At 37.4% G+C, this 14,585-nt stretch overlaps 1 protein-coding gene across 2 annotated transcripts in view; it reads left to right on the top strand.

The window, feature by feature from the left end:
• The first annotated feature begins 3,142 nt into the window (after positions 1 to 3,142).
• fancc (FA complementation group C) overlaps positions 3,143 to 14,585 on the top strand; it is a 28,958-nt gene continuing 17,515 nt past the window's right edge. Inside the window, exons 1-4 of one of the 2 annotated variants that reach the window (XM_040156394.1) lie at positions 3,143 to 3,295; positions 7,114 to 7,356; positions 11,821 to 11,908; positions 12,090 to 12,184. In XM_040156394.1, the coding sequence (XP_040012328.1) occupies positions 7,168 to 7,356; positions 11,821 to 11,908; positions 12,090 to 12,184 (372 nt within the window). In that variant the 5' untranslated portion in view covers positions 3,143 to 3,295; positions 7,114 to 7,167. The remainder of the gene's footprint in view (positions 3,296 to 7,113; positions 7,357 to 11,820; positions 11,909 to 12,089; positions 12,185 to 14,585) is intronic. The other variant, XM_040156395.1, reaches the window with a different exon arrangement.

Raw genomic sequence — 14,585 nt, forward strand, 5'->3', positions numbered from 1 at the left:
CCCTGCATGTGGAGAGCTCTAGCCCTGGTTGACCTACATGTTGGCAGCCAGGGTGGAGCTGATGGTCAACCTGGATCATTGCCTTATGATTTTAACTGCTGCCTTCACTGGACATTTACTGATGGAGGCACCAACATAAATATGCTATGTAAAGGTACTTCAATCCAGGTTTACAAATAATCTTGCATTAGAAAAGACAAAAATACTGAGCACATTTTCATAAAAAAAATGATTTGGGAATTATAAGCATTAAAATCCTTTTGAAAAAATAAAAATAAAATCTTTTGATTGTGAAACTTTAGACATAACTTTGCCAACTTAATATATGATTAATAATGGAAGGGGATGATGTGAATGACACATTTCCTTCCATATAACCCTGAATCAAAATAGCCTGCAAGTAAAGATAAAAGTCTAATGGACTGTACCAATGAATCTAAGAAGACTAATAATGACTGCTCACAGTTTCAAGCAGATGTGGTGGAATACATTTGAAAGAAAAACTTCAGAAAATCCAGAAAAAAGATGCTGCACCTCACAGATGTTTGTACACACGGTTTCCATGTTCTATCCATTTCCATGTTCGCTAGACTATAAGAGGGGAAACACACACACACACACACACACACGCGCACACACACACACACACACACAGACACACACACACACAAACACACACACTGTATGTGCGCACACACGTACACACACCCAAACTCATACACACACATCCACAGGGCCGGGCTTTCCTACCACAGAAATTCTTATGTCTAATCTGGAGCCACAGGACCACTTTAAACACATTCCCCACCTAACAGACTGCACTGCCTCATTGCAACATTCATACTGTGCACACATACAGTACATACCATGGCATATGCGTGTATATCAGTGGTATTCAAAGGCCAAAGGCATGTATTAACAGCCATCAGCACACATGATAATATGCAGACACATGCACAAGAAGTACGTTCTCATAAGAGACATTGAATCAAAGTGTGTGTATGTATGCAGTACAAAAGCCCACACTTTACTTGCATATAATCTCTTTCTCATGCAGGCACCCATGGACATATTCACACATACACACATGACATTATGTATGTTTGAACAACCATTTCCTGGTGCACTGTGCTAGGCTGCTCTGGGTCTGGCTGGAGCCTCTGGGTGATTTGTCAGCTCGAGCCATGCAGGCCAGGAACCCTTCGAAGTTTGCTTTGGGTTCCAGAGGGACACGCTCCGGGACCCCTGAATTCCTGGCCATGGTATGCACTCTGCTTCACCCTCTGGACCCTCAAACCCTGAAATGTAACACACACACACACACACACACACACACACACACACACACACACACACACACACACACACACACACACACACTCATACAGACCGGAACATAGGCATATGCACAGAGTAGGTGTACATTTGCACATTATACACATAGCATGGTCATTGTTCAACTTTTGAACTGCTAATGAGTGGATGACAGATTCATCTCAAAAACCAAGTCCAGCTAGATAAATCAAAATGATCTGACAAAAAGACAAAATTCCAACAAAAGGACAATGTGATAATCATTCCATTACAATTTCTTTAATGTCTAGACATCATGGTGGCAGATTATGCTCAGGATATGGTTTAAGATAGGTCAACCAAACAGATCTATGTCTGAGATACAGCATCTCATGCACATGAAATACTAGCAGATCATCTTTGAATGGATTGCAAAAAGATTTTTCTTCACGTCTTTCAGAAACAAATGTTTCTTTCGGACTCACCCAGCTCATTTTGATTGAATCATTTACTTGAATTATTTGCATCATGAGTAAGGTATAAATTCATTCCACTAGTAATCAGAATAAAAACTAGACAGTGATGTTGATTCAACTCCATGGTTCTATTGTTTGTGGTGTACGAAGTTCCTGTTATACTGTCAATCCTATTCATCTTCTCAGTGCAACAGGGAAAGAAAATGTATTCCCAGTGCATTATTTCCATTAAGCCAAAAACATTATTTTCAAATTAATGTTTACTGTCTTATATTATGCACTTTGGAGAAGCAGCATTCAGCTTTTATGCACCATATACTGTACATTGAAAAAATTTCCAGAAAACTTGAGGTCTATTCCAATTCTAAATTATTTTAAATTAGCGTCTCAGTATTTTACACTGCTCTGTAATCTTTTATTCTTCTGGCCATTCTGTTTTACCCAATTTCATCTTATTTTTATTTTTTATTTTAAATGATTCTTTTTAAATTTTATGAGTATTTTCTTTTTCCTTGTGTCTCTTTTACATTTTGTCTTAATGTCTTTTCTTATTTATAGAAATGTACTATACAAATAAACTTAGCTTGACTTACCTTGCTTTGCATTTTGTCAACACATTGCTTTGCACTGTAATAAGTTCTTGAGACAAAAATTTTGAAAAGTTCAGTAACAACAAATGTTATAATGACAAACATGCCTACTGGCGTGGAAAGTCTGAGAGAAACACTGGAAAAATTTTTTAACACAAAATATATCAAATTAGCATATATACTCTATTTGTGTGGCAGCTAGTCAGAAATGAAAAAATAACTAAGTACATTTACGGTGCTGTAAATAAGAGTTTTGAGACACTCGTACTTCACTGGAATATTTCCATTTTATGCCACTTTGTACTTTAATTCCACCACATTTCAGAGTGAAATATTGTACTTTTTACTCCACTACATTCATTTGACAGCTATAGGTACTTCAGATCTATCTTGTGACCCTTTGGAAGCTAAAACTAAACTACCTAATTGTAAATAACATCATTTAAACTGACTCCACCTAGACCAGATCAAACAGTAAAAATGATGCTTACACATGAGTCAGTTGTAACAATAAATCACTCACAGGAGACCTTGTACTGCAGAACACTTTGATACTTTAAGTACATGTTGCTGGTAATACGACTGTCCTTTAAATTAAGCAGGGATTTGGATGCAGGTAAAGTACTTTTACATGTTGTATTGGTACTTTTGCTTGAGGAGATGATCTGATCACATCTTCCACGTCTGCAGTCAGTTGCCTCTCAGAGGAACTTTCTTCTTGCACTGTTTCTACAGCCATTTGACTCAATTTCCCAGCAGGCACTGCCAGCCAATGGTCTTTCTCCATACACGGAACCCCCGAGAGGAGAGGGAAGTTCAGTTTGTTTACCTCGCGGGAAGACAAGCTTCTTGTCTGAAGACGTAAAGAATGAATGGATATAGCTGACTTCTGCTCCCTGAGGACAGTAGTTTGATGGCTTTACATCTTATTTACATGTAAGTCTAGATTGGAGGTTACTGCAGTTATACGACTGCCGAGTGATTAACTTGCTAACAAGCTAACAGCTGAAATAACGGTCGCCCCTGGCAAAGAAGGGTGAAAAAAGATGAAAATGCGTATTTATGGAGTCGTAAAGTAGTTTGACACCGTCTGACATACAGCGGTGGTATTTCAAAGTTCTTATGTATCTTTAAATTGAATTGACATAGCGTTTCACCCCGTGTAATTGCAGTAAAGTGGAGGAAATACCGTCATCATGTGGTGTGGTGTAGTTGTTGCACCTAAACGTTTCACTTGGGTAAAAACTGTCAGGTAAAAAGGAGCAGTTTGTGTAAGGGTAAGTTTGCTGCTCCAATTACGAGATAGTTTTGAGTATAATCAAATCAGTTAAGCCTACTTCTGAATGCGTTAGTATGTAGTATTTAAGAACACATCGAAAAAATCAGATAAATGTAAGGACTGTCTCAACAGTACGCATTAAAAGAAAAGTTTTGTTCAACTAATTTCAGCTAATGTAATTATGTATTTTTTTCGTCGTTTTGTCCTACAGTGCCAAATTTATAACATGGTCACATGCAACCATGCGTTAATACACACCCGAATAAATGAGTTGAGTAACATAACCAATACAGATGCATCCATACAGGACACAAAGGCTCATTGAGCGGTTTGATGAGCAAGGCAACGGTGTGAACCACATGCTGTGGCTTTCCTTGTCGTCACACCTCAACTTTGTTGGATCACCTAATGGAGATTTTGGATCAACATGTTAGACACTGCTCTTGATGAGCATCTCAAAACACCAAATGAAGGAATTACGAATGGTGTTTCATTCCTCCAGTAGAGTTCCAGAAAACTAGGAGAATCAACACCTTACTCGCTAACCCCTTACTAAGGTTACAACTAATGATTATTCTCAATATCAATTATTCTGTCAATTTATTAAATTAAATTAGTTTAGTCCCATTAAATGTAGGGAAAAACTGCCAAAATGCTCATTACTGAGGTTGGAACTAACAGTTATTTCCATTATTGATTAATCCGCCAATTAATTTCTCATTTAGTAGATTTATTGTTTGATAAAAGGGTGAAAAATGGTGACCCAAGACCCAAAGATATTCACTTCACTATCACATAAGACAAAGAACACCATAAAATCATCATTTGAGAGGCTGCAGCCAGAGAATGTTCGGCATTCATGCCTGAAAAATGACTTAAAGATCCACTCCAGATATGTGCAAAGTAATATAAAAATACTTGAATAATAATAATTTGTGTCTGAGATGGTTCTTCCATCAAAAGGTTCAACTACCAGGTTAATTCTTAAAATGACATTTAAACGTTTTCCCTAACTACAAAAATCCTGAATCTTTAAGTATGCAAATATTTTTCATTTCAAAAATTTTACTACTAGAAACAAGATACACCCAAGCATTTCTATTAGCTTGTTTTGTGTCTGGAAACAGTCAGGCAAAAGAGAGAGAGTTGGGTTTTTTTTATCCTTTTCACAGTTGCAAAGATCTTTTGAAGAAACTTCTGAAATGAAAAAATATTTGCATATTCATATATTCAAATGTCATTACAGTTACTTTAAGTTACTTTAAAAAGTTGACAGAATGAATGATATTGATATTGAGACAGCCATTACATTTAATCCAGGTGTTCTTAAATATAACATACTGAAGCATACAGAAGTAAATTTGTAGAAAGTGATGTTTAACTGATTTGATTATACTGAAATAACGTCAACAATCTCATAATTGGAACAGCAAACTTACCCTAACCCAAAGTCCACAACCTTAGTTTAACAAATCTTCAAAGATAATATTTGACCAGTCACATCTCGTTCCTGCTCCAGAATGTGTTCAGCCAACACCGGAGCTGCTGTTGAGTGTGTTTCTGTGCATGTACATATTTTTTTCTACCTGTGTGACATTTGTTTCTACTAACAACATTGTGTAAGTACAGTATATATGCCTGTGTATATATGTACCTGTCTCTGTGTGATAAAAATTGTGGGAGAGACTGTTTGCCACTTAGGTATTCAGCATGTGGTTCTTCTCCGCGTCTGCTTTACTGAAAACTAATCCCACAACACAAGTCAACAAGAAGCGTTTGTTCCTAATTTGGTTGGTCTTTTTTCATCCCCGAAAATGAGCATTTATATATTCACATCAGCGACCCATAGGGGCTTTCCAGCAGAGATGATGGCAAGACATTAAACAAATTGCGTGTAACGAAGTGATCATAAAACACAACCCTGTGGTGTCCCGCTCAGACCTGTCATTATGGCAAAAAACAACAAATACACACACATACACACCATTCTCAGGCTATATACAGACATGAAACACATCCTTACACACACCCTTGTGATCTGCCCCCCAAGGTTTTTCTCTCTATCATCATAAAAGGTGAAGAATGTACTGTTTATTTCTCAGTAGGCCACCATGAATGTGTATGTGAGAGGGCTTGATTGCCTAGAGCTTAAAAGTTTAAAAGATTGTTAGATTGAGGTTATAAGAGTTTAACATAACCAGATTAACAAACTTTACTTCAATTTATTTTCCACTTACTATTACTTCCGCTTATTATTATTTGCCTCTACTTTCATAGAAAGTGGTGGATGATGTTGGCCCCACATACACGTATTAAAGTAGAGCCCAACAATTACATTGGCACATTCATATTATAAACTCATGATGGTTTATCCAGGTATATTTGTATCAGTGTATATTTTGGGCAAAAATGCAAAGAGATTTTCATTACAGAAATGCTTTATAGGCTGCATTTTCATGTATAATTGATCCTTTCTTTTTTTAATTCAGCATAACTAAAAGTTTTAACTAAAAGTTAATTGTGTAAGTTAAGTTTTGTGATTTTATTCAATGTTATAAATTACTTAATAGTAAATGCAAATTGAGTAATATTTATTTAGGGTAAGAATGTGTTCACTGATGAGTGTCGACTTTTATTTAATGAAAATGTTACAAAAACATCAAAAGTGTACTTACAATTCATGTAATGGTAATCTCTTAAATGCCCAATAATTTCAATTATATGGAGATTTTATATTTTTATCATCTTATTAATTAATTTCAGGGTCTGGACGCATTTCATTTCATGATTGATTTAGTTAGTAAATGACAACCTTAACAATAGCAACACTCATTACATAAATTGCCCTTTTTGTGTGAAATAGCACCTCTGGTCTTTTTTCTTAAGGGTTAAAGGTGTGGAGTTTTCTTGTAAACAAACAAAGTTTCTATTTACAATCAGCCTTTTTTCACCAGAACACATTGTGTGTATCCCCAAGGTCTAACAAATGTCTTCAATGTATTTTCTTCCTGTGCAAAGCCAACTTTTAAAAAAATATTTTAAATCTTGGATTGTTTACATCCATCTTTATTAGATAGCAGTCTTCTTCACTGCCTTTTTTAGCGCATTGCTTGCGTGTCTTTGTTACCATATCGCTCATTGGCGTACATGTGCGTCTTTGGGTGCGTGCATGACAGACTAAGAGGTACCTACTCTTAGAAAGATTGCTCTATAGAGCTATTAGTGGTCAAAAAGTCCAGAGGGCATCTTAAATATTCTATTTAATAAAAGATCACCTTATTTTTCAGGCAAGGTGGTGGAGGTGATATTGTACATATTAACATTATATGAAGTCAAGATCACAGTATAAAATGTTTCCTTTGTTCAGCACTAGCAGCTACAAAATAAAAATGATCAAGAACAGATGATAAGATGCGTTATAAGATACTTGTGTTTATATAATCCTTGGACTTGTCTCACTGTTTATCTCACCTAGGATCTCTCTTAACTAATAAGAAAATTCACCTGGACAAGAAGCCCTGGGTCTCAGATGCAACCACTGATCCATATCCAACAAATGACAGAGCCCTTGCTGAAAGTCCAGGAGATGCAGTTCTGGCTGGACAAAGCGGTGGCTTGGGGACAGGCTGACAGTCCAGACACTCAGAAAGACGCCAGCTTGCACTTGAGTAGACTAAGCAATTATCTCCAGCAACTGCTTACACACATCAACGACATGGTAAGTAGATATTGTAAAAAGCTGAGCTCATATCTTCACAGCAATTATTTTGTGAACTTTGTCACAGTGGAAGTAAAGCTCTGAGATTTATATTCTAGAAATTCTAGTCTTGGTTCTGCACTATATTTCCCAGAAGCCTGTTAAATCTAAGTAAATGCTCTATATCCAGCCTGTTTTAGGGGCTCAACACACCTTATCTAATGAAATAAATTAGAACAGCTAATCACTTAGGCCGTCCAGCCTAACAGCCATCTGATTAATGAAGCACTGAGTTAATTCAAACACCAGCATGTCTAGTACACACACACAAACATGCAAACGCTCCCTCTCAGTCCGAGCCAGGGCATGAACAGTAAGTCCAGCGTTGGTAGGGTCCTGCTAACAGAGGCTGCTCTGTGCTATGCAGAGGCTGTGTATGCCTGGCTGGCAGCGCTGCAATGTTGAGTTAGTCAGGTAATAGCCGTAATGGGACCTCCAGCGCTAACCTAATGTATCCCCATATCAGGTCCAGCAAATTTGGAAAGGGGGCAGAGGACAGGAGTGGAGCAGAACTGTGAGATTTCAGTGTTACTATAGCCATGCCTCCTCCCTCCAGCGATCGCTCCTCAGGACTCTCTGGCTTGCTACTTTTTATAATCATTTTTCTCTCACATTTCTCCCTCACATAATATATTCTTCTTCTCATGCAAGAAATATTTTTCTGGTTAGTCTTACAGTCATGGTAATCTTAAAGGTTTTAATTTGTGACTCTTTACAGTCCATATGTTTTACTGTAACACTCTGGCTAAAATCGGTCTCAGTGTCTGTCCGTCTTACTTTCTACTTTCTCTCTACTATTGTGAATAGCCATATATTTTTATAGATCGAATACTGACTGACTTTTATTTTTATCTGTCTGTGTCCTTCTCTTTTAGCATTATTTTGGGTATACGTCATGCAGAGGCATCAGCTTGTTTAGGATGATGGAACGGATACAAAGAAAGTGAAAAGAATGGTATAGCTTAATTGGGTTGAAATGTTTTTTACTGGCGGTGGACTCATAAAACACAAGCTGAGGATAGCCTGCTTCTTGGCAGTATTTTGAATCCTTTAATGACTTAACAACTTTCCTGTGGCTTATGCCCTAAGATGAAAAAATACTCTAGCTATTATTAATTTCCAGGTTTACAATTGGTTAGAAAAGTGGAGGAAGTTTTCTATCTCAGTAGTGCCTTTCTTAATGGAATTGTTTGACCATTTTTGTTGTGAAATACGCTTATTCCCTTTCTTGCTGAGAGTTTTATGAAAAGGTTGATACCACTTTCTTGCCTGTACATTGAATATGAAGCTGCACAGCATACTTGAAACAGAAGGATGATATGGAAATTGAGAGGGAGGTGATTTCTCTCATCACAACCAGGGAAGATTTCAAAAAGTCACTGTGAAAAAATCCTTCATGAACTGACGTTTTTGCTCTTAAGTTTCTTTAAGGAGTAAACAAATGATATATAAGTGGTAAATTTGGCAGCTTTAGATGTGCTAAAAGGTGCATTTTGGACACAGCCAAGCCAGCTTTTTTACCCCTGTTTCCAGTCTTTATGCCAAGGAAAACTGAACTTCTGCTGGCTCTAGCTTCATATTGAAAGGACAAATATTAGAGTTTTATTGATCATCTCATTTACCTCTCAACAAGAAAGTAAAGAAGCGTATTTTCCAAAATGTCAAACCTATTCTAGAGCTGCAACTAACAATTATTTTCAAGTTTCCTAGAGCTCAAAGTGACGTCATCAGACATCTTATTTTGTCCGACCACTAGTCCAAAACCTACAGATCTTCAATCTACTATAATGTAAGACAAGGCAAATCAGTTAATTCCCAAATTTTAGACCCTTAAATCCAACAAATATTTGGTAGTCTTGCTTAAAAATGTACCTAAATTATTCATCCATAATCAAAACATTTGATTGATTGATTGATTAATCTACTAATCGTTGCAGAGAGTCTGTGTACATGTACACTTGCCATATTGTTGTACAACTATTCACCTTAGAAGTCCCCTACTTTTTTTTTACCATGGTTGCTACAGCACAGATACAGTATTACACCACTCCTCAAAGGAGCTGTAAGATGGAAGGAGAGTGTGGGGAATTCTGCAATGCACTCAAGTGTATATTTATGTTCTCACCATAGTAACTTTGCTATTTATTGTGAGGGCTACTCAGATTATGGCCCAGTGATGTCAGGGACTCACTGTTCTCTTCATTGCTGTCTATAAACTTGTCCCATTTCCCTCCCTAGCTAGTACATTATCAGTCACTTCTGCCCTGAGATGTCTGTCCCTAATCAAAACAAGATACATGGTCTCACTTTGCCCCCTTATAATAAGGGATTGTCCTTTTTTATAACAGGGCTTTGATGTTGATTTGGCCCTGGTAGTCAGTGATAATTGCTTTCTGTTGTAATGGCTCATTCTTATGGGCATTCCTACAGTCACAGAGCATTGTACAGTTCCTATTGTAAATGAAAATTCCTTTTTAGTTGCATCACTAACACACAAATGCACACGTATGCTCAGACAGACAAAACGTTTACCATGTGTTGTTGGATCGATTGGAAGGCTGAGTGTGAGGGCTGCGTTCCAGACAGCATTGGCGGTGTTATGGGAGGCTATAGTGGGGGCATTTAGAGAAAATGTACTTGGCCCATTATCATTCTGCTTTCCATTAATGGTGATCTCATCCACTTGATTGAGTCAAGTTAGACTCCTTGTCTGTCTGATCCTCCTTTTGATCATATAGGCCTAAAGCTACCTGAACTTCTTCCTTTTTCCCAATGCTTCAGTAGTTCTAGACTTCTCTATGTATGCTCTTTAATCCTTTCTGATGAAAAGAACAGTATTGATGCATTATTAGATGCTGCCTTTAAAAACTCAATTGAGGTCTATTTTAAAGGTGCAAACTTTTCTCTTGAAATACAAAATCAGTTGTTTTTTCCCAAAAGACATAATATACTCAGTGTCTGATTTTCACCTCTGCTAAAAGTTGCATTAAAAATGCACTATTGATACAAGTATATAAAAGATTGTGTCATTGGCATTGATGGGATGATAAGGCACACGGTGTAATTAGATAAGGGGTAAAATTTATGATGTAGTTTGTTAATATGGGTTGAATAAATAGTTAATACTGTACATGCACTTAAACATGATTCATTCACAGCTGTGCAGACACATGCTTGTAAGTTTAAGTAATATGTCACTTTTTTGATCTGTTTTCTGATTGTCCAACTGTCATTATCATATTGTAAAACATAATGGGGTCTGTGTTGATTTATTAAAGTCAGGATAGCAGTGAGGTGGAACAAAACAGTACACCTTGGTTTTTACAGTGTTATCCTGAATTAAATTTATTTTGAAAGTCTTCTTTCCGTCAGGAGGCATTTGTCTCAGTATCCAGCTTGAAATGAATGTTTGTGTTTTCTGCATTGGACAAGTACAAGTAATTCCTATTAATTTTCTGAGAAATATGCTATGTTTTTTTATGTTAAATTAGAAACAACAAATTATTGCTTCAGTGAAACTGCTAAATGTTTTAATCACCTTCTGTATGGCTCTAGTTTTAAATAAAAAGGACTATGAGCTGCTTCGTCTTTTTCAATTTGACAAGATATTTGATGGGCTGTTGGTATTCAGTCACACTCAGGAATCTTGGGTTTCCATTAATTTCAGCAAGCTGCCGTAAACATATAATTGGAATATTTTCAAACAATAAGTCTAAATTTTTACAAGTAAAGGTCATCCGAGGATATCTAATATTTTCAAACTGAAATATATAGGAGGTTAGGATTCAAGGTTAGTAAAGGTCTTAAATGCAGTGACTGCCCTAATTTGAAACCTTGTGGATGTTTTGAGCTGGATAAACAAGCACAGACACACATGTACTTAAACCTTTATAGGTGTAGCACCCTCGACTAGAGCCCTGTTCTGCACTGTGTTCTGTTCTCTGTATCTCAAAATTGACACTATGGGGAAACTGTGACATGAACAAAACACACGAAACAAAGGCGATGCGTGAGTAATGTACTGTACACCCATGGATGTGCCTGATATTCGAATCAGTATCCTCAGTCATTACGTAGACTTGAGATTGTTTGCATCTTCTAATGTTTGGTGTTGTGGCACTAGGTTGCTAGGTTAAAAGGATAAAACAAATATGGATGAAACAAGTGAGGAGGCGTAAATATCTGTAATAAGATGAAACGATGAAACAGATTTTATGTCTTTTTTTTTTTAATTAGCTTCACTTCTGTCATGTTTGAGTCTGGTTATGTGCCAGATGGTAGAAAAAACACTTTACTGTAGATGCTATCCACTCAGAGAAATTACCCACTTAAGTTACAAGTGCAAGCATGCAGTCTCAGAGGTGTAAGAAGATAATTAAATTCATTATCTCTTATCTGTGCTGCTATCTCTGTTCTGTCCCTAAGAGTTCCACAACAGAAACCATGAAGAGGCTGCCCTTCCTAGGCCAGTTCCTTGGCCGACTGTGCTGGAACCCGTATGTCACTGCTGATGGTGAGTGCACCTTCTGGACAGCTTTAACTCCATCAGTAGTGGAGTGCAGTGGATGGATCGCGTCCAGAGTAATGGTAGCCTCTTAATCTGAAGTCGGGTTTTCAGAACTCCCAGACAAAGAGAAGTAATGATGCTGTGATCATGGTGTGTGATTTGTTGTTTGGTGCTGGGTTGTCTACAGATACAAGCAGAAGGCTGCTGTTCCAGTGTCTGTGGGGACTGTACTCAGAGCATCCAAGCAATGCTGTGGAAAGAAAAGCCAACCAGTGGATACGGGTATGTAATGGACATTCTCTATCTCTATTAACACAAAACTCAAGCTTAAGTGATTAATGGGCAACAGAGACTCAGGTACTTTTTTTTTTTTTACCCTGATAAAGAAACCTATTTTACCAGATAACGATGTCTGTACTTGCTTTGACCTCATTGGTCATATGTACTCCACTCCACTGGGGCTACACATAGATTAAAGACATAATCATAATTTAGGGATGCTGGAAAAGGTGGAGACAAAAACTCAGAAGTATTTAGAATATTTATTAAGAAATCTACCTTTGGTTCTATCCATTCATAACATTATATAGTTGTTACTGTATATTCTCTTCCAGTCGTTCATCATATGCCTTTTCTCTTAATTTTCATGTCTGATTTGTTTGCTGTTTATGTCCTAATTAGTTCTGGAAAGACTTGACATACAAATTAGTTGCCAATTACAGACCATCCCTTTAACAAACACTCTTAAAAGAATGTTTCTTTTACTGCCTTTGGGCTGTGTAGAGATTTTCTGTCTAATTTACTTTTAATAGGAGTTCTCTCGCCAGCCCTCTGTGTCACCCCTGCAAAGGGACATGGATGATAAATGAGGGAGTTTGGGTCTCTGTTAGTCTAAGCCCTTTATGCCCAAAAACTTTTAAACATATTTTGAAAGCAAATTAAAATTGACTGTTTCACTGCCTCATGTCACCAGAGAAGGATCAGCCTTCATTTTATGGTTAGTTGATCTTACTGTGTTTTCACGGCGCACATACAAAGGAGGGAAAGAGAACAGAAGGAAGATTCTGCAGTTTTTAACTCTGAGAGGGTTCACACAGATGGCTTATGATAAACAATGTGGGACCTTCACATTTTTGTCAGATTAACTGTGTGTTTGTATTCTTTTGATTAATTTCTCATCTAATAAAACATCTTGCTAATTAAAACAGGGCCTTGAAAGTAAACCTTGAATTTACCCGATGGTCTTTGACCCATAAGAGGGGAAGCGGAGTGCATGTGTGCGTGGTAGCGTTTGCGGCTAAGTCTGTGTGTTTTTGAACGGGCATATGTTTTCGTATGCAACGTTGTGTTTGCATATCGATTTTCGTATGTATAATGTAGCTGTCATGGGTGTGCGTGGAAGATTTACATCACATTTTCATAAAGCCTTGGTTATAGTTAGACAACTGAGATGTAACTGCTTAATAGTCCCTTATTTTGATGATCAATTGGTCAGTTGAAGTAACTTTTTAAAACAAAAATCTCCAAAAATTCTGTGGTTCCAGCTTCTCAAATGTGAACATTTGGTGGTTGCCTTAGTCTTCAATGATGGTAATTTTAATATCTTTAGGTTTTGGACTCTTGGTTGGACAAAACATTTAAAGACATCACCATGGGAATGCAAAGTCACATACACATTTTTCACTGTTATCTGATTTTGTACACTAAACGATTGATTGCTTAATCGAGAGACTAATTGGCTGATTAATCAATAATGAAAATAATATTTATAATAGTTAGTTGCATTGATCCTTGATAAACGTTTAAAATCAGTCAATGTTCATACTGTGCTTTCAAAATTGTACAGAAAGTAGTTAATTTTTGTTCAATAGTTTAAATCAGGTTCATTGCGGCCTCTCATACTAAAATTGCATGCATGTATTTTACTGCAGGGCACTAGTTAGAAGTATCCAAAGAGCACAAGTAAAATAAAACTCAAAACCAACTCAGCAGCTTCTCCTCATTTTCCTTCTCTTCTCCTCCAAAGAAACTTCCACTTCCCACAAATGACAGGAATGGCGGGAAGCACAAAAAAACCTATTCACCACAGCTCAGCCCGTCTGGGGGAGCAGGGCAGATGTATGGTCTTAGGCCAAAGATGCTCTGTCTCTGTGTCTCTCCCTGTGTCTGTGTTGTGTTGGACCGCCTGTCCTGGAATGCAGAATGCAGCCTGTTTTCTGTTAGGTCTGTCTGATCTTGCTCCCCAACATTGTTTTCTTGCTGCCTCTATAATAGACTGAGGGTCTGGTGCTAAGTGGCATCTAAATGCTGGGTTTGTGTAAGTTTGTGCATGTGCTCCCATATGTTTGTGAGTATTTTTTCAAATACATGTGTTTTACTGCTACTGTACATACTGTTAGTAGCCAAATGTATTTTTCCCCTTAAATGATGAGTATTTTGCTTTTTCTCCCTCATGTCTTCACTTCACCCCTCCCTGCCTGCCTCTCCTTTCCACATCTGAATGTTCTCACTGGGCTTGATGAATGCTGGGTATAGCCACATAGCTGCAGGCTATGTCAGATAGTCATTAGCTCAGTCGGTCTGTTTCTCGACATCCTGTACTAGCAGGGGGACCACACAGTGCTGCAGTAACATGGCATGATCTTTTAGGAGATGACAGATAAGTAGAGCATGAGTGTGTAAT

The sequence above is a fragment of the Xiphias gladius genome, chromosome 19, assembly GCF_016859285.1.
Source record: "Xiphias gladius isolate SHS-SW01 ecotype Sanya breed wild chromosome 19, ASM1685928v1, whole genome shotgun sequence".
Taxonomy (NCBI): Eukaryota; Metazoa; Chordata; class Actinopteri; order Istiophoriformes; family Xiphiidae; genus Xiphias; species Xiphias gladius.